The sequence below is a fragment of the Lepisma saccharinum genome, chromosome 10 (genome assembly GCF_977018435.1).
Source record: "Lepisma saccharinum chromosome 10, izLepSacc3.1, whole genome shotgun sequence".
NCBI lineage: Eukaryota > Metazoa > Arthropoda > Insecta > Zygentoma > Lepismatidae > Lepisma > Lepisma saccharinum.
Window position 1 is genome coordinate 44,712,800 of NC_139238.1, and position 22,191 is coordinate 44,734,990.

At 39.8% G+C, this 22,191-nt stretch overlaps 1 protein-coding gene across 2 annotated transcripts in view; it reads right to left on the bottom strand.

Annotated features, from left to right (window-relative positions):
• Positions 1-22,191, bottom strand: part of LOC145993891 (PR domain zinc finger protein 15-like) — a 128,860-nt gene that overhangs the window by 69,656 nt on the left and 37,013 nt on the right. For both annotated transcript variants that reach the window (XM_083129780.1, XM_083129781.1), the window contains exons 6-9: positions 12,481-12,553; positions 8,313-8,530; positions 4,583-4,750; positions 1,916-2,191 (exon numbers count right to left, since the gene is read on the bottom strand). In XM_083129780.1, coding sequence (XP_082985906.1) covers positions 1,916-2,191; positions 4,583-4,750; positions 8,313-8,530; positions 12,481-12,553 — 735 coding nt within the window. The remainder of the gene's footprint in view (positions 1-1,915; positions 2,192-4,582; positions 4,751-8,312; positions 8,531-12,480; positions 12,554-22,191) is intronic.

Consider the following 22,191-nt stretch of genomic DNA (forward strand, 5'->3'; position numbering starts at 1 on the left):
AAAAGGCTGGGCTGTAAATTTCGTTCTGGTCCGGCTGTGTAAAATACATCGTAAAAAAAAAAAGTCACGTTTTCTTTGCTTCAACAAACTTCATTCACCCCCCTTCCCCATTCAAGGGAGCAGTCCAAACTCCTTCCTTGACTTGCATTGCAATCCAGCTTGAAAAGGAAACTCGCAACTTGCGATCTGTTTTCACCCAATGCTTATTCTAGGATGCGTCATTAAACAGGGTCGCAGTCGATAATCATTCGGGTTTGGAATTGAATTTCACTTTAAACTGTATATTTAGTCCCAATTAGCCCATCAGCATAAAATGAACTGAAAACAAGCTTTATGAAACTCCGCATTTTCACATATCAAAATGGTAGATCATTATTTACTCTCACGTTAATGGATGATTTAATGTTGGATTTAGGAATATTCTCGATGTCAAACACCCACTCCTCCAAAAGTTTTCCCCTTGAATAATGTCTTTTCTAAGCGACCATTCCTACATTGAGCACTTTTTTTTCTTCACATGAATGGTTCTGAAGAAAAGGATGCAAATTAAATTTACAGTTTTGCTTATCAGAAGGTGGAGAACATGAAGTTGTTTTAACTCTTGTTTTCCTTTCTGGAGATCAAATTTCCTTATCGTCAAATCAAAACAGCTCTGCAAGATTCAAAACAATAACTTTTTCCTTCGCGCTGGATGAGTCATTGCTGTTATCGGCAAGAGCTTCGTAGATGCTAGACAAAACACTGGCATCAGCTGCAGCCTAAAAACAAGGAGCAGCCTAAAAACAAGGAGCAGCCTAAAAACAAGGAGACTGGCTGGAAGTTCGAGCAACAGGTGGGGAAGAGAAAAATCCCATCATTTTAAAGATAACGCAACTGTCGAAGACTGAACTATTTAACAGCAGTGTAAAGAAAAAAGAAATGACCCTTGCTTTACATTTTACCATGCAACAGACAATAACACGGGCAATATTTCCTATGCAGACAACAGCATAAAAAAAATAGGGCCTGAATTCTGCAATTATCAACATTGCCGTGCACACCAGTGGCAGAGAATGAGGTGGGGAAAAGGGGGGTCACTTTTTTTTTTACTTGTTCTATGGTTTTTGTTCATTTTCAAGAATATATCCAGAACTGGTTTCCCCATTTTAGACGTCAAAGGAAAGGAAGAGGGGTGGGTCCACTTCAACCCTTAGAATTGCTTTTAAAATACACAGCTATACATACATTTTTACATACAAAATGTTCTGTGGGAAAAGCTAGTTCTCAAGCATTTCCAAGTACGACATTCCTGTGACAGTGTCAGCCAAAAAGAAGAACGGGCCATACACCTTTAAGAAACAGAGCAAAAAAACATTAAGTTTAGGAGAGTCTCTATCATGATGGACACCTTTATGTGGCTGCACTAAACCCCAGATTCTCGCATTGTGACGGTTCACCTTCCCGCTTAGATAAAAAGTTGCCTAATCACTGAACACCAGTGATGAACTTCAAAGTGCAGTACACAGTAAGCTTTTTGTTGCGACGTCGCCATATTGCTTGAATCTGATGCGAGCATGGGGGGGGGGGGGGGGAGATGCTACTGCTACATGCCGGCAATCATGTGAAACTCACGAATATTCTCTTCCTAACAGTACGTTGTTCGATGTGTTTTAGCGAACGGTTACAGAGTTAAATGACTTACAAATTGGATGATTCTTTTTGAAACACGGTGTATATCAATAATGTACAAAGTTAAAAAAGACAGACAAATATATACGAGTACAATTGTTCGAATAGGGGAATCGACTTTTAAAAAAATGAATTTACCGGACCATCGTCTCACGAAGGCTGAGAACCACTGGTCTACAGCTAATGCATATAGGATATGGCTACCTCCAAAACAATAAAAAATATATATTTTCAGTGTAAATCCTACCTCACTAACTTCTTGCACATCTGCAGGGGAAATTATTTCCAAATTCTGTTGTTCACCACCCCTTGCAATACTGACTATTTCATCTAATTTGACTTCTTTCATGAATTCCTGTGGTATATCTGAAACTCCAGAAGTCCCATCTTTTGAGTTGCTTGTCTCCTCCGTATTTGAATACTGCTCCAGAAGGTTGCTGATGGAATTTGTACTTTGCTGCTCATCTAAGAGGATCACTGCTTGATTGCATGATACTCCTGAAGGGTTATTAATCAAGATTATCTGAAAGAAAATTAAGACAAACACTCTTTATTGCAAGCTGAAACTAAGGGTAGCCATTTTAAACTTACTATGATATTCTTTCCAATCCAATTCTATGTCTGTCTTAAAAACAGTGCAAGTACCTAGGCAAGTTTAGCCACGCTGGAATGTACATATGGTAAATTGATTGAATGAATTGTTGTTTTATATTAAGTCCAATTTTTGCACAGAAAGGCTAACTGGGACTGGACCTACAGTTTAACCTTTAGGAGCCAGATCGTCTCGATTAAGCTGCTCTCATGTAACTCTTGGAGGTCCCAATCGTCTCGATAGAGATGCTCTGTCAAGGTCATAGTTTTTACGTTATAACTTCGCTATTTTTGACTAGAATTTCGATTTTCTTTTTTCATATTGTTGTTAACACATGTATTTAACAGAAATGATTGTTGCACGTTTTTCTTTTCATGAAAATGGCGGGAAAAAGGAGACTTCTTTTTTGCATCTTTCTTCAAGGGAAAAATTTTGCCGACAAAGGAAGGCTGGCTTTGTTGTTCTAAAGCAATGCGTTTCCCTCACCCCTGAAAACAGCATTGGAAGGAAGTTTGTATATCAGTACCCGAGGTCAAAAGGAATGTTTTCCGTGCGTGAGCAAGCGGGGGTTGGGAGTTGGGGGAGGGGGAAGAGGGGTTGTTGAAACTGCATTGTAATAATGTAAGTTCAAAGCACACTGAAGACAAGCCATTGTTCTTGAGCACAGTGTTTCACAAATGGCTACAAAGGTTACCCTGCATTGTCTAAAAATAGAATTGGAAGTAGCTGCAAGAATTGGTGCGCTTTTGTCACTCCGTTCTAGCTTTTCCTCCTGGAAGGTTGTGCATACTTGAGACTCATTTTGTGCCTAAGTGCCAAAGATTTTTTGAGTGAAGTGTGATTCTTCCCAAGACTTAATCATCATCTTTGCTTTGTTCGTGTGACGTGTGATAGTGTCGTCTGTGCCTGCTGTGTCCCCAAAAGGCTTATAGTCGACCATGGCTGCCCCAAGTGATCTCCGTTCTGATGAAATCCGAGATGAACTGGAGGATATGGATGCAGACTTCGATTGGGATGAAGAAGAGCTTGACATTCCCTCTGATATATCATCAGAATAACATTCTGATGATATGTCACAAAGACTTTCCCCTTTCTTTTCTCCTGCACCATCAGACTGGCAACGCCCTCCCTGCACTGGTAGGACTGCTCCCAACCCTGCATTTTGCTGAAAACCGAAGCTTGAGACAGTGACGCAGGCCTTTCGTTTCAGGGGTACAACTCGCGTTACATTGGTCATATGATAATGATGCAAATATTTTTCTGTTTCTTACATGCCAGTGATAATTTCTATGTGCAAGTTGACCTTTTCATGTCCTTTTTTTTTCAGGGGGCAGGGGGAAACCACATTAAAAAAAAAAAGAAAAAGATTTTGGGGGGATTCCCCCCCATATATATGCCGAATGTGCATAAATTTTATATAGTCTGAATCTGTGATTTATTCCACGTACAACGGTATATCATTCATCTCTCTAGGGCAATTAGCCTCTGAGCTATAGTCATTTCAATGTAACCCTGCATTTCACTGAAAACCAAAGCTTGAGACAGTGGCACGCAGGCCTTTCGTTTCAGGGGTACAACTCACGTTACATTGGGCATATGATAATGATGCAAATATTTTTCTGTTTCTTACAGCGACAATTTCTATGTGCATGTTGACCTTTTCATGTCCTGGGGGGGGGGGGGGGCATTTTTTTTAAAAAAAATTGGGCGGATTTCCCCTTCCCCCCTTCATATATATTATGCCGAATGTGCATACATTTTATATCGTCTGAATCTGTGATTCATTCTGCATACAACGGTATATCATTCATCTCTCTAGGGCAATAAGCCTCTGAGCTACAGTCATTTCAAGGTACGGCTGCATTTTGAAGCTTGGATCAGTGGCATGCTGACCATTCCTTTTGGGGGTACAACTCACGTTTCATTGGTCATACGATAATAATGCAAATATTTTTGTGTTCCTTACATGTCAGCGATAATACCACTACATAGTAGAATCAACATACGGTAGATTCTACTATATTACAATAATATACCATAGTATAGATTCTACTATATTCTACACTGGAATCCACATATATGCCACCAGGTGACTGCAGAGTTTTGCCTTTGTAAAAGAACTACTATTTAGACACTTGACACTTCCTTTACACAAAATCATGAATTGTAAGTTAATGTTCATAAAAATAAAATGAAAATGGCAGAATTTTGCACTAAATTACAGGCTTTCAACAGACCAATATGCCTATATTGGCTAATACTGATTGAGCACCAATTCAAACGTCATTTATATTACCTACATAGACTAACATGAGTCATTACCTGTCCTTTCTGATCTGAATCTGAAATAACATCTGGGCCTCCTATACTTGAAATGACGATATCGGTTATATTCTGGTCAGAAGATTCAACTGCTTCATCTTCACTTTCCAATAATCGTTGCCTACGAACTGCAATCTTGTGTTCCTTCACTTTATGGTGGAGCAGCAACTGTAAGACAAAACAAGTTTTCTGATAAAATTAAAGGATAGGAAGAGAAGTCAGTAAATTGTATATCTAAGATGTACCCATCACGAGAGTTGTACTCATTCAGAGAAAGACCTGCTACTGTATTTGTATTTATATTTTTTGTTATTTAGCATAACTTTTCTGCTACTTTTAGCTAATCGCGACAATGAATGAAAGGCAAATACAACCACTTAATGTGGTCAGCGACCTGATACTTATACCAATGACAATACTTTTACAGATTTCTTCCAATAGTGATGCTGATACTTGGAAATTGAAACAATTTACAATAGTCCAAATATTTACAAATTTTAAAATATAGAACTATAACATATCATTCTATTACATCTTTGCTTTCGAAAATTCACAATTTCACCTAATCAAACATCTATTTCTCCCTACATAACAACAACGCATCATGCAACAGCCTGTGAGGAGGCTCAGGGTCAACCTACTGGCTGCTAGTCTCACTTCCACCAGAGGTAAGAGATCATCCAAACAGTTCCGGGTTGACGTGTGGTCAGCACGACAAACCCACAGTCGTCGTTGTAGGTTTGCCTGACTGGGTTACGCTACTCATTCGTAGCTCCCCAATTATCTCATGATGGGTGGCCAGAATATTGTCTCATTTCTAGTAATTTATTACAAATAATTTTCAGAAGTACTTGTAAGCAATAAACTGAAGATATTATACCAAAGTACTGATTAGACACAGCTCTAATGGTTTCTAGAAATACGACGACGGTACAGCACCCTGAATAACGTAGTGTGGAAAACTACCCAAGAAACTGGTTCCCCGAGACGATGACAAGTAGATGGCAGTGTGATCGACTCAGGTGCTAATTTTGTTATGAAAGTAATGCAGCTTAGTTAGTTTTTGGAATATATTGTGTAGATTTGTTTCTCTAGAAAGGCGGTAAGTGAATTGATGGAAACAGTTATATTTGTGGAGTGACTTGCAGTCACGAAATGGCATTAATTTGGAAAGAAAAGTAAAATAAAATTAATAAATAAATAGCATGCGTAACACAAGAAGAAACATCGCAAGGTGATTCCGGACGTCAGGTCTTGGACTGTGTATTAGAGTTTATTTTTCTATGTTATTAGAATATAAATAGTATCCTGAGAGATATTTCATACCGAGGCGACAAACCACAAGTGTCGCTTCAAAGCGAGCAGTCGGAATTCAATGCAGCCTTTCGAACCGTAGGGACAAAAGCTCTGACTGCACAGTTTCCTCAAGGAGATTTTACACCAAAGCAACACGCGACAAACGATACGAGGATTTCACACCAAAGCGACACGGGTCATTCGGTCCAAGGCAACTTTCATACCGAAGTGACACATGTTGCTTGGAAAGGAACTAATCAAGAGCAACATTTCACATCGTAGCGGCATGACGGGAAACACAGGCCAGCGTTCGGTTGGTGAAATCCTCAAGCGATAACTGTCGTGTGCCGCTTGTCGCTTTGGTGCGCAATCTCACTAAAGCAAGACACTCATTGCATTGCGTATGCGCGAACAACAAACCACGGCAACATGTTGCAAACTATTGAGGAAATGACCCAGTTTGAACGACGCACAAGCGACAAAGCGACACGTGTGGCTTATCGTGTCGCCTAGATCTGTTGTTGTAATGTGCGGTTTATCGTGTCGCCTATCTGTTGTTCGCAAGCAACGCTTGCTAATAGACTGAAGGCACCATGTCGCTTGTCACTTAGTTGGAAACTCCCCCTGCAGCGCGTCGCTTCAGTCTCGGCACCCTTCCTTTAAGGAGATTTCCGACCGAAGTAACAAGTAGCATGTGAATACGCCATATGAACGTGTCGTTTGCTGTTTGGACCCTCATGTGCAATGAATGCTATTTTACAGTCTGGAAGTGTGCGTCACTAGTGTGACAGTATGAACATCCCGTGTCGCTTGTCCCATTGGTTTGCAAGTTTCCTTACACTCATGTCGATGGCACTAAGAAAGTTTTGTGGGGTTCCCCTTGTCGTTTCATGCAATCATCATTATCATCATCGCTGTGATTAGTTTAAAGCGGAAGAAAAGAGACAGTAAATATCAGAAATACAAATGCTTCAGTGTGTATATCTTTAAAAGAAATGATGATGATGATGATAATAATGAACCTAATTCATACACAAAAATTTAGTTGCCAAGAACATTCCACGCGTATTTTTTCTCCTGTATTATTAACGAAAGTATGATGATAACAGGACATGGTCGACTGTCTAGAATGTTCGTTAATATCTTCGCGACCACTGTACCAAATATCATAGCAATTATCACATTCATAGAAATGCTACATGTAAAAGAATCAGACGTTGCAGCGAAAACTCCATTTACTTCCATTATAAGCAGTCGAACACCAAGCACCGGGGTCAACACCAGTGCCTCTAGCGGATCATTTTCGAGGGGAACCAACCAGAGAGCGCAGAAGCATGCAGTTTTCCACACTACGTTATTCTAGGTGCTGTAATGACGGTAAGTCAATATATAAGTCGCAAAATGGAATAGAAAGAAATGTTGAAACAGTTACCTGATGAAATGTGGTTTATTTTTCAACGTAATCTCCATGAATATTTAGGCACTTGTCCCAGCGTATCACGAGTCCCTCAAAGCCAGCACCAAAGAAGGTTTGTGGTTGGTGTTGTATCCAGCTAGTAACCTTCCGATGAACCTCCTGCATATCCTGGAACTGGTGACCACCCAGGTGATTCTTCAGTTGGCCAAAGAGATGAAAGTCGAATGGTGCCAAATCCAGACTGTAGGCTTGATATTCCAGTCGTTCCAAACCTAGGGACCGTATGTGAGCCACTGTGGTATTGGTACTGTGTGGACGAGCGTTGTCATCCAACAGAAGAACTCCATTTCTCGAAGCACCTGGATGTTTCCTGCAAATGTTCCACTCAGTTGTAAACGGCTTTCCTGGATAAACATTTGTTACCGTAAACAGGTAACATTTCCTTGTGCAGTTGCTCAGCAGATTTTCCGTGCCCACAGAAATCGAATTACGGCCCATTGCTCTCCACGTTCACACACCTGCCATCTTACCCATTTGGCACTCGAATGACGCACCGTTACAAGAACGTGACTACTAGCACCGTATACGATACACTGTGGTGCTGCCACCTACACAGACAGTTGCAGAAAGGATCAGTGCAACGACTGATATTCATAAAACAATTTCACATTGCAGCAATTCGAAAATATTTCATTTTGCAACTTATATATTGACTTCCCCATGTACCTTGGTGACACTAACCAGTGGATGTATACTACAGACATTTTGTAGGTGCAACTCATAATCATTGTATCCAATGTAGAGTATTGCATGGAACAACATTCACTCATTGACACTCATTCAAGTCTCCCATGCTTGAGCATTTACAATGGAATATTATTGAAATGTAACAATAATTGTAGAAACGTATGTATAAAAAAATAATCCATAATGGCAGTTTCAGCCCACAATCATCCAATACCAATAAATATACCAATGGCTTCAAATAAGTAAATCAATTATGAAATACAAACATACCTTTTCGGTGGTGAACTTCTCTTTGCAGAAATGGCACTGGAATGTCTTCTCACCTCTCCATGGAGATGGTTTATAATGCTCCATCAGGTGTTTTGCAAATGAAACTACTCTACTCTCTTCCGCATTACATAATTTGCACTTCCACGTATCTGTAACTTTCCTAACACCCAAATGCTTAGGAGGTAGGTGCTCCACTATCTTCTCAGTAACCTCCCTGTCTGATGAAACAAATAGTGCAAATTTGTAATTGTAAGTTTCAAGAATATACAGGGTTACTCAAAAAATGAACTAGACAACACAGCGGAAAAGTAATTCATTAAAGCTGCTTTATAATTGCAGCAAAGTGGAAAAAACTCCAAATCTTATGCTGACAGATTTTTCTCTGGGATTTTGTGAAAGGCTAAGTGTTTGTCCCACCTTTTCTGACAACCTTGGAAAACTTAATTGAACACATAACTGAAGCCATCACACAAGTCGATAAGATTTTTATTTGTTTTATTTTACTTTGCTTTTCTGCCACTTTCGGCTAATTGTGAATATGAGGACAAGTGTTAATATGATGAAATTGATGAAGGGATGCTTACAAAACACACATGCCCACGTTGGGAATCAACCCGGGACCTATGGCTGTACTAATCACTTCACCACAAAGGCCCGCACAAATTGATCAGGAGATGCTGGAGAAAGTATGGGTTGAATTTGACTATCATCACCAATGGGAATGGGCACACATAATTTGTACCTGAATTCTCTGATATGTCACCTTTAATTTGAGAGCTATTTTAATAATTATAAACTTCTAATACAACAAACATATATCACAGAGGCGGCAGTCAGGGGCAAAGGTGGCAAAAAGTGGGGGGGGGGCAACCTCCTCTTTCTCTTCTCCTTTCTGTCATTAGAATTAGAGACAGAGGGAGAAAGAGAGACTTTGAAAAAGGGGTGCTGAAGGGGTGTAGAAGAAAATATTGAAAAAGAGAAAAAAAGGGATTGTGCTTCTCCTTCCATTAGAGAGAAGTTACAGAGGAAGAAAGAAAGAGAGAGATTTAAAGACTTAAAACGAATGGGAGAGAAAGAGTGTGTTCAGGATTCAGGCAAGGAAGACAATACAGGGTAAGTCAAAATGATGGACCCGATTACAGAAATTTATTCTGTGAAATCTAATAAACAGATGTTATTGTCAGACATGCGTTTCGAAAGGTTAACTTTCAAAGTTTAGTTTTCACGCAGTGTTTCCACTTTCTACCGCTAGGAGTCAGCAACGAGCAGGAAAATGGCGTTGACTTGAGAACAGAGATCTTTCTGTGTGCTTGATTATCATGTGAACTAGTCTGTGATTAGTGTGCAATGGCATTTCCCTACCAAATATCGGAGAGAACCACCTACGGGGAAGGCCATTCGTTAAGTGGTATTAACATTTCAGAGATTCGGGCTGGATCTGTAAAGGAAAATCGACTGGCCATCCGTCGACTGGGGAACAGACAGTGGAACGAGTGAGCACATGTTTCGTGCGGAGTCCACATGTTCTGTGCGGGTTCTGCGGAAACGTTTACAAATGAAACCCTACCGCTTGCAACTAGTTTAAGCCTTAAAAGACACTGATTATGCTTTGCATGCGTCCTTCTGTGCTGATTTCCTCGCATTAATGGAAACGGATGGGTTCTCTGAGAAGTTAATTTACAGTGATGAAGCAACTTTTTACCTTTCAGGGAAAGTGAATAGACACAACGTAAGAATTTGGGGAACTGCTAACCCCCATGAATTTGTGGAACATGAACGCGATTCTCCCAAAGTGAATGCCTTTTGTGCCATTTCCCATGAAAAGATTTATGGGCCCTTTTTCTTCCATGAACGTACTGTGACAGGACTTGTTTTCCTTGATATGCTGCAACTATGGCTCCTTCCACAGCTTGCAGAGGATAGCGCAAATTTCATTCTCCAATTTGATGGTGCCCCTCCACATTACCATGGCAGCATTCGGGACCATCTCAATGGGGCATTGGAACAACGTTGGATAGGCCGTGCATCTCCGGAGGATCGACCTCTCCTTCCCTGGCCACCTCGTTCCCCCAACTTGACCCCATGTGATTTCTTCATGTGGGGTTTTGTCAAGGATCATGTTTACGTACCACCACTTCCAACAACATTGGATGACCTGCGTGCCCGCATCACAGCAGCCATTGCTGATATTGACCGCAACATGCTACACAAGGTTTGGCAGGAGATAAGACTATCGGCTTGATGTGTGCCGTGTTACGCGAGGTGGTCACATAGAACACTTGTGATTTGTTTGAAAAAAACTTTGACAGTTTACCTTTCTTAGCACATGTCTCACATTAACATTTGTTTATTATATTTCACAGAATAAAAGTCTGAAATCGGGTCCATCATTTTGACTTACCCTGTAGAAGAAGGTAGCAAAAAAAAGAGAGAAAACAGCCCCCCTTCCTCCCCTTCTTTCAATAGAGGGGGAGGAAAGGAAATAGAGAAAAAACAGTCCCCTCATTCCTCCCCTTCTTTCTCTCAATAGAGGCGGAGGAAAGGAAATAATGATTGGTGGTGCTTCTTCCCTCTTGTTTGGGAGGGGAGATAATGTTTGTCATTTTCCACCATCTTAACTGCTTCTCCACCCCCTCCCCCACTTTATCATCCGCTTCTCTTTCTCCAGTGTGAAGGTAGGCCCCCTCCAGAGTTTCTCTCTCTCCCACTCTTTCTCTCACAGGAAGAGAGACAGAAAGAGAAGGAAGAAGAAAAATATTCTGAGACAGAGTTGTCATCATTTTGAATAACTCTGGATATTAATATTGAAATTTTGCCAATACTGATTAAGTACCAATAGAAAAATTAGCATGCAATGTTAACTGGACATTATCAATTGTCTAGTACCCACTTGTAATTGGTTAAAGCCCTGGATTTGTAGTAAAATTACAGGTCAGTCGTAGGCTCAATTCCCACCACTGGCAAATAACTTTCACCTGAAGACGAGAGAAGAGGTGCTCTCTTGAAACTTAGTGTTAAAATAAGTATGGTTTAAAGCACTAGACAATGGATAATGTCCAATTAACATTGCATGCTAATGTAGAACCACTGTCACTAAGATTCAGAGAAATATAAAAATTACTAATACCGGTAACCAAAATTCTACCAATGCAAAATAAAACTGAAATGCTCTCTGAAGAACCTGAATGGTTACTCACCATCTTAATGTATATAACCAGGTAACTTCAATGGGCTTTGCCTTTGAAAACAAAACCATATACAGTGGAACCTCAATTTTACATTTTTCAGGGGACTCAGGGGAAAAAAATAATGCAGGAAAATGTAAAATCAAACAAATGTTTATGTCATTTTGCTATATTGGGGCCAGCAAGATTGAATGTACAATGTGAGATAACGTAAAATCTGGGAGTGTAAAATGGAGGTTTGTATTTCATATTTTCCTTTAAAAAAAACCACATGAAATGAATTTATATTCAGAAATAAAAAAATACACAATTCTGCAGTGCAAGCTATCATTAATTTTAATAACAACTTTCGTTGGCTCTTGATAGAGTTGTATGTGCAGTGTGTTAAAACATAGAACATATTAAAGAATTTGAGCATTGAAGAATCAAAATATATTATTAAAATTATTTATAAGATCTATGTGGCTAAACAGACCATTTGCAAATATTAAAATTAAGAGTTATTTCAGAAATATCTGACTAGTAATTGTACTGATTCACCAATATGTAGGGGCTGAGCAGATACTTTGCAGGCCACATGACATTTTTGCAGAGTGGAAATTATGATAAATGTACAATTTTCATTATTTTCACAACAATATTGTGGGAAGAAAGGAATTTTGTAATTAATTGATTTTAAATTATGAATATTTTAAAGCAAAATTCTGCTAGGTTGATATGGTATAGTTGCAATAGAAAAATTATGTAATAAAATTGATAAATACTCTGAACTGCTTTGAATTGTTATGTTTTTCAATTTGCTCAGACCTACCTGAAAAATCACTGATTAGCCTGATCCATCACTAATAATAATATTTTTTTTGAACTTTAGTGCAGGATGCTTAAAACCTGGTTCCAAAATGAAATTTACATAGACCTTGCTTGTTTTACAGCATAAGTTTACCAAATATTTAACATCAATTTAATAATCCTTGTTCACTTACTTAGAAGCATTTCATGTAATATTTTCTTATCCTTTGCCTTGGACTCGTAGAGATGGTCACTGGATACATTCGACTAGAAAAGAGAGAAAAAAAAACCATGTAATAACGATGATATGTACTATGAAGAGAATTTGCCATTATCTTGGAATGAATAAAATATGCCCAAAAATTGTTATAATTTATATTCTATTTTGATAAACTCAGCTAATGGTAAAAAATTAAGCAGCAATACAAGATGCAAGAGTGTTGCTGAAGATAGGGTGTAAGCTGGAAAAATTCCATTATGTTCTTCAGTATTTGTATCTATTGTTGCTGATGACTATGGTGCCTAATGCCAGCATCTTTCACCAAAATTTCTACACAGTAAAAAGTATTGTTCCTACAAAAATGTAACCTGTACTTAACATAAAATTCAGTTGAACTAAACTTGGAACAACTTACGATAGCAACTTTAGAACGTTGCATTGTAGCGTTAGCAAACATTTAAGAAAAAACAACTTATAACTTGGTTGTTTCATTGACAATACACTGGCCAGAAAGGACCAAAGACAAATAACTTGTGCGAAAGACAGAAGAAACCAAGATGTCCATAGACAATGAGGAAAGATAATGAAGCTGTAATAATTTTTACCAGTGCCAACAAACTACCTATATAAGATTTAACAATACTAATTAGGGATTGGAAAATATGAAATTTTGTCAGACACCGATATAAAATTTACCAATACCGATAACCAGGGCCAGATTGACAAAATTGGGCCTGATGCTGCAGCGTAAATTGGATCTGATGCACTTACATACATACATATACAGCATGTCCGTAAAGTCATGGTGCACTTTTGACCGGTCACAGGAAAGCAACAAAACAAAATAGAAATGTGAAATCTTCACCAAATAAAAAGAAAACTCTCCAAGTTTCCATACTATGATGCGCAAGCGTGGGCGCACACAGGTGATGACACAACACCATGAACTGCGCAGCAGCAGATGAGCCCTCGCCCATGCCAGTCGAGATGTGGACAGTACAGAGGAAAGTCCAGTGTGTTCTGTGGCTTGCGAAGTTCCAATCCGTGAGCAAAGTGCAACGTGAATATCGCCGTGTGTACAATGAAGCGCCACCACATAGGAATAACATTAATCGGTGGGATAAGCAGTTGAAGGATACCGGCAGTTTGTTGGACAAACCCCATTCTGGTAGGCCATCAGTAAGTGACGAGTCTGTAGAGGCTATATGGGAGAGCTACCTAAGGAGCCCTAAAAAATCTGTGTGTGCATCTGCTCGATAATTACACCTAAGCATGACTACAGTTCATAAGGTGTTAAAGAAACGTCTGCGTTTTTCGGGTTACAAATTGCAGATGTTGCACGCTTTCAAACCGGCAGATAGACCCACACGATTCGCGTTTGCTACAGATATGCTTCATAAGATCGACAATGATGAACTATTTCTACAGAAGATTGTGTTTAGCGACGAGGCGACATTCCATGTCTGTGGACATGTTCATCGCCATAACGTCCGAATATGGGCTGCTGAAAATCCTCGTGCCTACGATGAGTATGAACGTAACACCCCTAAAGTGAACATGTGGTGTGGCCTGATGCATGATAAAGTGATAGGCCCATTTTTCTTTGCGGAGCAGACTGTGACGGCAAACAACTACCTTGACATGTTGGAAATGTATGCAGTGCCACAATTTCCAGAAGGTGTCACCTTTCAACACTACACCAACATTGTTTGTGAGTTTCTGGATACAACATTCCCCCAGCTGTGGATAGGCTGGGGTTCTGTCCAGCCACGGCCACAATCCCCAGATCTGACGCCCTTAGACTTTTACTTGTGGGGTTATATGAAGCAACATGTGTACAGTGAACATATCAACGAAATAATCATTTAAAACAGAGAATCACAGATGTTATTCACTCTGTTACACCAGACGTCCTTAACCGTGTGTGGGAAGAACTTGAGTATCGTTTAGATGTGTGTCGGGCAACAAATCGATGCCACATTGATTTGCACTGAATAGGTAAGAAACTTTGAGAGTTTTCCTCTTCTTTGATGAAGATTTCACATTTCTATCTTGTTTTGTTGCTTTCCTGTGACCGGTCAAAAGTGCACCATGACTTTATGGACACACTGTATATATATTTTGCTCTTCCATTTTAATGTTTTTCGTTTCTTATGGTTTTTATTATTATTATTATTATTATTGTGATTATGATAATGTACCATGAAATGATCATGAGACAGGGTGGCTACAAACAAGCAGAAATAAAATTCCCTGACTTTTCCAGGTTTTCCAGGACAAAATTTACATTTTTCCCTGACAATTACAAACTAAACTAAATCGATGTTTTTGCAAATAGAAATAATAAACTCACCCAGATCCACGGATGGTTTTGTTAAGTACCAATATTATCTTCTATGAAATTGACTTAATTTCTCTATTGTCTATAATTTGAATTCAAACTGCAAAATAGTGAATTTGGAAAATTATTACAATTCACAAGCTAGGGAAGGATTACGGAATTTTGTAATATGCAGTAAGTTTAAAATAAAATACTTCATTATTTTTAAAGTTACGAATAAATGAGATAAGAGTGAAGAGTGAATGATTAAAAAATACAATTTGTAATTTATCAGTCTCCTTATGCATTCTCGGTATTATATGTTGATATTTGGAACCCTCTGTTTGCAAGAACCGTGAGTGCGGATTCATTTTTCAATGCATAAAGCTACTTCTCTCTTCTCTGTAAAGCAAACAACTTAACTCTTGCATATAAGTGAAACAATTGAATCCAACAAAATAAAGTGACATATTTCCTTACATTATCGATGGGATTTCTGCTTCAGTACAGTATATCCAAGTGAAGTACTGTGAAACTGACAACATGCAGTTATACCATTATTGTTGACGAAAAGGGTATGTAGGTATTATAAATTTAACGCAAGGAATTTATAGAATTGCATTGTATAGGTATCTGATTTAGCTAACCACAAATTAAAACAGGAACACTCTAATAATAAAAGCTTCTGAAAGTTCATATACGAGCGGAATCCTGAAAAAAGCTCCAATGGTGCCTATATGCAGCACTAGTGGTCGGAGAGCGACACACACACACACATGCAGGCAGGAAGAAGTGACATGTAATTAATCTGGTACAGTTGCAATGCAGCCGTTTTAGGACAGTTCTAGGTTAAAGATTGCAGCTCTCATACAGTCTCCCACCGACTGCGATGTAGCCTACATTGCAAACTCAGAATTTGGCACAGAGCCACCAGCAATCGTGTGAGGTGTGCAGAACGGACGTCGTGAGTGATAGTATGGTCACACGATGGTGCCGACAATTCACGGAAGGCCAATCGAATGTGCACAACCCCATACAGCTGAGTACACACGGGCCCTTTGCATCACTTCAGGTGAGAGATCTTGGACCACTCCCTGTACAGCCCTGGCCTTGAATGTACCGACTTTCATCTCTTTGTTTAACTGAAGAGGTTTTTGGCAGAACAAGGATTAGTAGAGATTAGTTCCAGTCTTTGCTATCAGACACATATAGCATGGGCATACACAATTTAGTGCCATGCTACGACAAATGGCAGAACAACGGTGGTGATTATGCCGAAAATTAGGTTAGGACTCACTGTTACTAATGCAATAAATTACAACTGATATTCTTGTTTTATTTATGCCTAATCGGTAGGGACCTTGATATATTTTTTTTAATTGGTTTATTTTTTTTTATTTTTTACTATACGGTGCTATTTTTCCCAAAATTAACATTTTCATTTTAGCGCATTATCTGGCAAATATCTGAAATTATACCTTCATGGTGTTTTTAAACTACTGTTTCAAATTGTAATTCACATGGCTTATGGCTCTTCGTGAGAGTTTGATATCTTGAAGCTATTTTGGGAAATTTATTTTCCTTACCCCTCTTTTAATTTTAAGGTAAGGATTTTAGATAATGGAATTTTTCCCATATATACTGAAGGGTGCGTAATCACTATAAGTGGCAAGGCACCAAAAAAATTAAAATCAATCAATCTCACGTGACAGATACCGATATATTATGGCACCAAAAATTGGCATTATCTTTTTCTGACTTGATAGTGTTACGTTTCCCAAAATTCGCGTTTTTGTTTTAGAACATTTATCTGCCAAATATACCGAAACGTAATACTCCATTGTGCTTTTAAACTATTATTTTAAATTGTAGGTCACATGGTCTACGTATTTTCGTGACAGTTTGATATGTTGGAACAGATTTTTGAGGAAGTAAAAGTAAAGTGCTCCCCTGCACTTTTCCATGAAGGTGTTTAGGGGTGTGGAGTTAGGGCTCAACACTTTCTTGATCACGGCTGAAGGTAGGGGTGATGTGATCAGCACCACGTTCCTGGCTACCTTTATCCCTCAAAGTTTCCTCAAGGTACCAGCTTCATATGATGCTGGGTGGGCGCCGGAGTAGTTTGAATAGGTGGAAAATATCCCGGTTCTCCCCCGCAGGGGATCGACCCCCGGGACTCTCGCATAGTAGTCAGGTGCCTAATGACCGAGCTCCATTATTACTCGCTAGACAAATGCCGATGGTGCGCACTTAGCTTGGTAATTCAAAACATATCTCTTGCGACAAATATGAAGATGTGGCTCCCGTGTGACGGTAGATACGCACTCGATCTCCTGTTAGAACCCTGCCACTTTGCTCTGTAATGCAAATGGTTTTGATAGAAGTTGAAAAAATCGTGGGAAATATATGATTTAATGTGGCTGTCGGAATTATTCCATGTACGTATAACTCTATAGTTTACTCTTGAGTAAAATGTTGGAAAACTTACATATTCTATGTACACAAACATGGCCTAGAAAAGACTGGAATGTTGGATTTCATGGAATTTTTCGTTGTTTTAGGACATTTCTTTTAAAAAATTCGCTAAAAACGCCAACAATTCACATTTTATGCCAAATTCGCATTATTTCGATATTTCGAACGGGCGAAAAATGTGTCTATATATCACTGCACATTCCTAAACATAACTTCGCAGCAATTACCATTTTTCACGGTTTTTGCGTTTGCGAAAAATCAATGTCCCTACTAACTGGAAATTACTTTCTGGTCACCCCTCGTATAAATCAGTAGATGGAAAGTGAAAGTTTAGCAGGGCTGGCAGAGAAAAGTGAATTCTTGAAGAAAGTGATTTGCTTTTATGATTGAATGATTTGAGTAAATATGATATTAAAATATTTACATATTTATTATTAGTATTTTATTTCATAATATTTGACATTAACTTTACTCAGTGAGAAATTAATGACCATCTCTCATGAGTTTTAACAGACAGGACAGAGAGTGGCGTTAATTTCATTGCAATACTAGTGTTGCAGTAAATTTGAGGTTGGGTGCACTTGCCAATTTTTATAACGTTCATCAATGCAGATTTATGTTTCACTTTTTCGTGATAGTATTCAATATATATCCCATTTGGTTGGATTCTTCTTGATATCTAAGAATAGTGCAATGTCATTGTAAACGTATGTTAACTTGTGCGAAACCAGTAATACGTCAGGATGATGAAAGAAAACCTTCGTAAGCACTGCTACATTAAATAAGGTGAAGTGAGCCAGAAGAGTAACAAAATTCGAGCAGCATATTGGCAGTCTAAAGCTCTTCTTGTTTATACATTCGATTTTTGTTGGATGTTGCAGTCCATGCAATTTCTGTCGCATGTTGTAGTGAGATACTTTGTCAGGTGGCGATATTCGACAAAAATCATATGTATCAATGGAACCTATTTGTTTCCATGTTCCTTCAGTTTGCCCAACAAAATGCCTTACTACGATGTCCGACAACTATCGGACGGTGCCACCCGCTCTTATCCCCTCCATCTGTTAACAAGTCCCTTTACTACTCCCATACGGACAAGAAAAAAATGATAATTCAATGCATTTTCCACGTAATATTTAGAGGCTTAACATTTACTCCCCCGATGATACCATATGGTATCATGGTGCTGATTACGAAATGAATGTGCTCTTTGGACCTTCATACTCTTATGTTTGGGTGGAAACTCTGACACAGGTCTGGAGCAAGCCTGGGAAATTCATATTGATGACCAACCTCCCCCGCTCTACGCAACATATCCATGCCACATTTACGAACAGAGTTTCACATTTTGGTTCATTATTCAACTTGTATGGCACCCAGGAACATGAAATGTTTGAATCTCTTTGGAAACGTCCATTCTTTGAAGGGAATACTAAGGTTTGCGCCTTCTCCCCAAAATAGCGGAAGAAGAGGGGGCAAACTCCATATCTTTATTTTTCTTTCATTGAAATTTGGGGATCTCCCACCCCTAAACACCTCTTCGTCGGTTCGGCGTTCTGAATTGTACACGGTTGCATGCTCTGATATTCTAGCTTCAAAACATATCTTATCCTAAGTAGATTGCTCCAATAGTGCCAGAGTTATAACAATTTTCCTCCAAAAATGTAAATTACTATTTCTCGTAAAAAAATCACATTTTGGCTTATTATTCAACTTGTATGGCACCCAAGAACATGAAACATTTTAAGTTCTCTTGATAAATGTCCATTCTTTGAAAAGAATACTAAAGTTCGCACCCTCTCCCCAAAATAGCGGGGGAAGAACGGGAAAACTCCAGATTTTTATGTTTTTCTATTGAAATTCGGGGGTTGTGCCCCCAAACCCCCCTTCCTCGGTCTGGCATTCTGAATTGTACAGGGTTAAATGCGCTGATGTTTTAGCTGAAAAACAAAAGTTATCCGAAGTAGATTGCTCCCATAGTGCCCGAGTTGTAACAATTTCCCTCCAAAGAGAGTGTTCTCTCTCTCTCTCTCTCTCCCCCTCCCTCCCTCCTGCCATCACTGGTTTCTGGCGCCGTGGTTGTGTTGCGCATAAAAGGGGCCTAAAAGTTGAGGCCAAAACTTACGAACGAGATTTCCTGTTCCCGTGCAGAGTTCCATAACAATATCTTTAAATAAATAAATAAAAAAATAAATAAAAAAAAGTCAATGAAGACAAAATTCCCTGACTTTTTCTGACACCTCAAATTCCCTGACTTTTCCCGGTTTTCCAGGTCTGTCGCCACCCTGATGAGAGGTGCGCTAGTGCTGCTTACTCTATTACTGTTTTTCAAGCCTTAGCAATCGCAAATTCTTCGACCATGTCAGTTAAGTCAAGGCTGCGGAGCAGCTCATGTTCAATACTCATAAGCACCAGCATGCTTAGCCTTTCCTGACCCATTGAAGACCGCAGATCTCCTTTGACAATTCCTAACTTTGAGAAGCTAAGTTCGCTGGAGGCATTGGACACCATCAAGCACAGATAGATGCGCAACGCAATCTCGACATTTTGAAATGTCTGAGAAAGATTCAATGATGATGATGACAGAAGCCTGTACATGGTAAGTTCTGCTAATTCGTTCACAGTCACCGGTTTCTGAGTGCGCATACATGCAGCAAACTGTACCAGCTCAGCTGCAAGGGGGTCTTCCAAGTCATCTGGATACGAGGAAACGAGATTCTTTGCTTTGTCCTCGATCTGCTCAATGACGTTATCTCAGAGAGAAATCCAAATTTTTTACAAATATAGTCATAAGCCTTCATCTGCTTTTCCAGTTCAGCTAACAGATTGTCGATCATGACCAGATACGTCTGTGTTTTGAACATTTCCCTTTGGCTGAGATTTGCTTCGTTTGCAGCTCCTTCATCAGGCATTCGCTTTCGCTTACGGCCTCGATGCCGCTCATCTTTGTATTTGCAGTGTTGAACCTTTTCGGTTGCCATCTGCTCATACAAGTGAAATCTATCCTGTACAAACTGAACAGTGTCGACCAGTGATGCCATCAAGCCAGTTGCCGTATTCAGGCTAACTGTAGGATCTTTGAGGCTAATGCTCATACTGTTGAGATGGCCAAGGATATCGTTCCAGGCAGTCACCATAACTGCTGTCTCAACTTTTTCATCCTGCGTGAAAATGCCACGCTCTGGTTTCTCATATCTGCCTTCTGTGCCTTATCTGCCGAAAGCTCATCCAGGACTTCCTGAATGCTCTTCCACCCTTCTATGAGCGCTTTGACAGCATCTGCACGTTCACACCTTCGTGTTCCAGGCAAACCCTTGAGCATCAGCCGGGAGCGATTCTTTACTTGCTGCCAGCGATATGTTGAGTCAGACAGGAAAACGTAATAGTCCATTGACAAAATAAAAAAACTGGGTACAGCTACTGCAGCTTTCAACAGCCTGATGTCCTAATAGGTTTAGGCTATGGTTGAAGCATGGAATAAAATGCGTATTTACATTCTCGCTTCACAATTGACTGTACACCATTGTACCATCCTGGCTTGTTCGACGCATTGTCATACGACTGGCCTCTGTAGTTAGTAATATCGAAGCCTTTTTCGTTCAGAAGTATGCTAGCCATCTGCTCTGCCATGTCATATGACAGGCATGAATGTCAGGAAACGTTCAACTGGACCATGGGGCAGAATGTACCGGATAACAATCGTTAGCTGATCGAGGTGTGATACGTCAGGTGTCGAGTCAATGGAAACAGAGAAATACTTTGCCTCCTTGGCTTCTTTCAGGATGGTGTCCTGCACCTTTCGTCCCTATCATCGCATATTATGGATGACAAATAGGAAATGTGACCTTCCCCGTGGTTGGCATAGTTTCTAATATGGCTAGCCAGCAGAGTATCATACTTCGCCATCAGCTCAATGATGCCAAGGTGATGCCAATATGAGCGGAACATATGATCTTATCCACGCCCCTTATAGCAAGACCATGCTCAGCTAGGAATATCAGTGCGTCGATGAGCCGCTTCACAATCTGGCGCCAGTAACACCACTCTTCCTCGACCTGTTTAGCGGCTAGGTAGTCAATACGACCGGCTTCCCTCTGTCGGGTCCCAAAGGACAACATAGCCTCGCGATGACAATCGCTGCTTTCATGCATTTTTATTCTGGATTCGCATGCCCTCCAGTTGTCAAAACCAGCAGAAACGAACTTGGTCGCTTCAACAGCACTGCCGCCGGACAATTTGCATGCAAAGCAGAACATCTTCCATGTCACACGTAGCACAACCATTGTCTATAGGATTTTTCGCCAATGAGCGGATGTGTACGCATGAAGAAAGTCTTTGTGCATCAATGTTGGAATGATTCGCCTGGGTATCGTCTGGCACTTTCTTCCAACTTCGATTCAGTGTGCTGGCAGTCTTTTGGACATTTCTTGGCCCAATATTCTCGAGTGTCATCGTGGATTTCACCCTACTGTTCCAAATCAATGGTGAAATCCTCCAGCGTCGGCGCTAGTGCTTCAGCGATAGCGTCTTCTTTCACCTCTTCTCTCTCCCCTGAACTTTCCCGTTCTTTATTCTCTCTTACCTCAACAGGTCCATCTTGCTTGGCCTGACCTTCAGGAGCACTCGACCTCACAATCGCATCCGACGCAGACGAAGATGTTCGTACTCCGAAGTATGAACTCCATTTTGGAATTTTCGCCAAAAGCTTTTCTTGTTCTGCTGCTTGTTTGGGTTTCTTTTTCGCTTTCTCCCACCCACTGAGTTAAGATGCCATAGTGAGCGTGCGCGAAACAGTACGAACAATATCACAATGTGAGGTCATGTCAAAACCTAACAATGAAATACCGTCGATTTTTTCTGTACAACTAACTTTCAACGTGAAAAATTTAC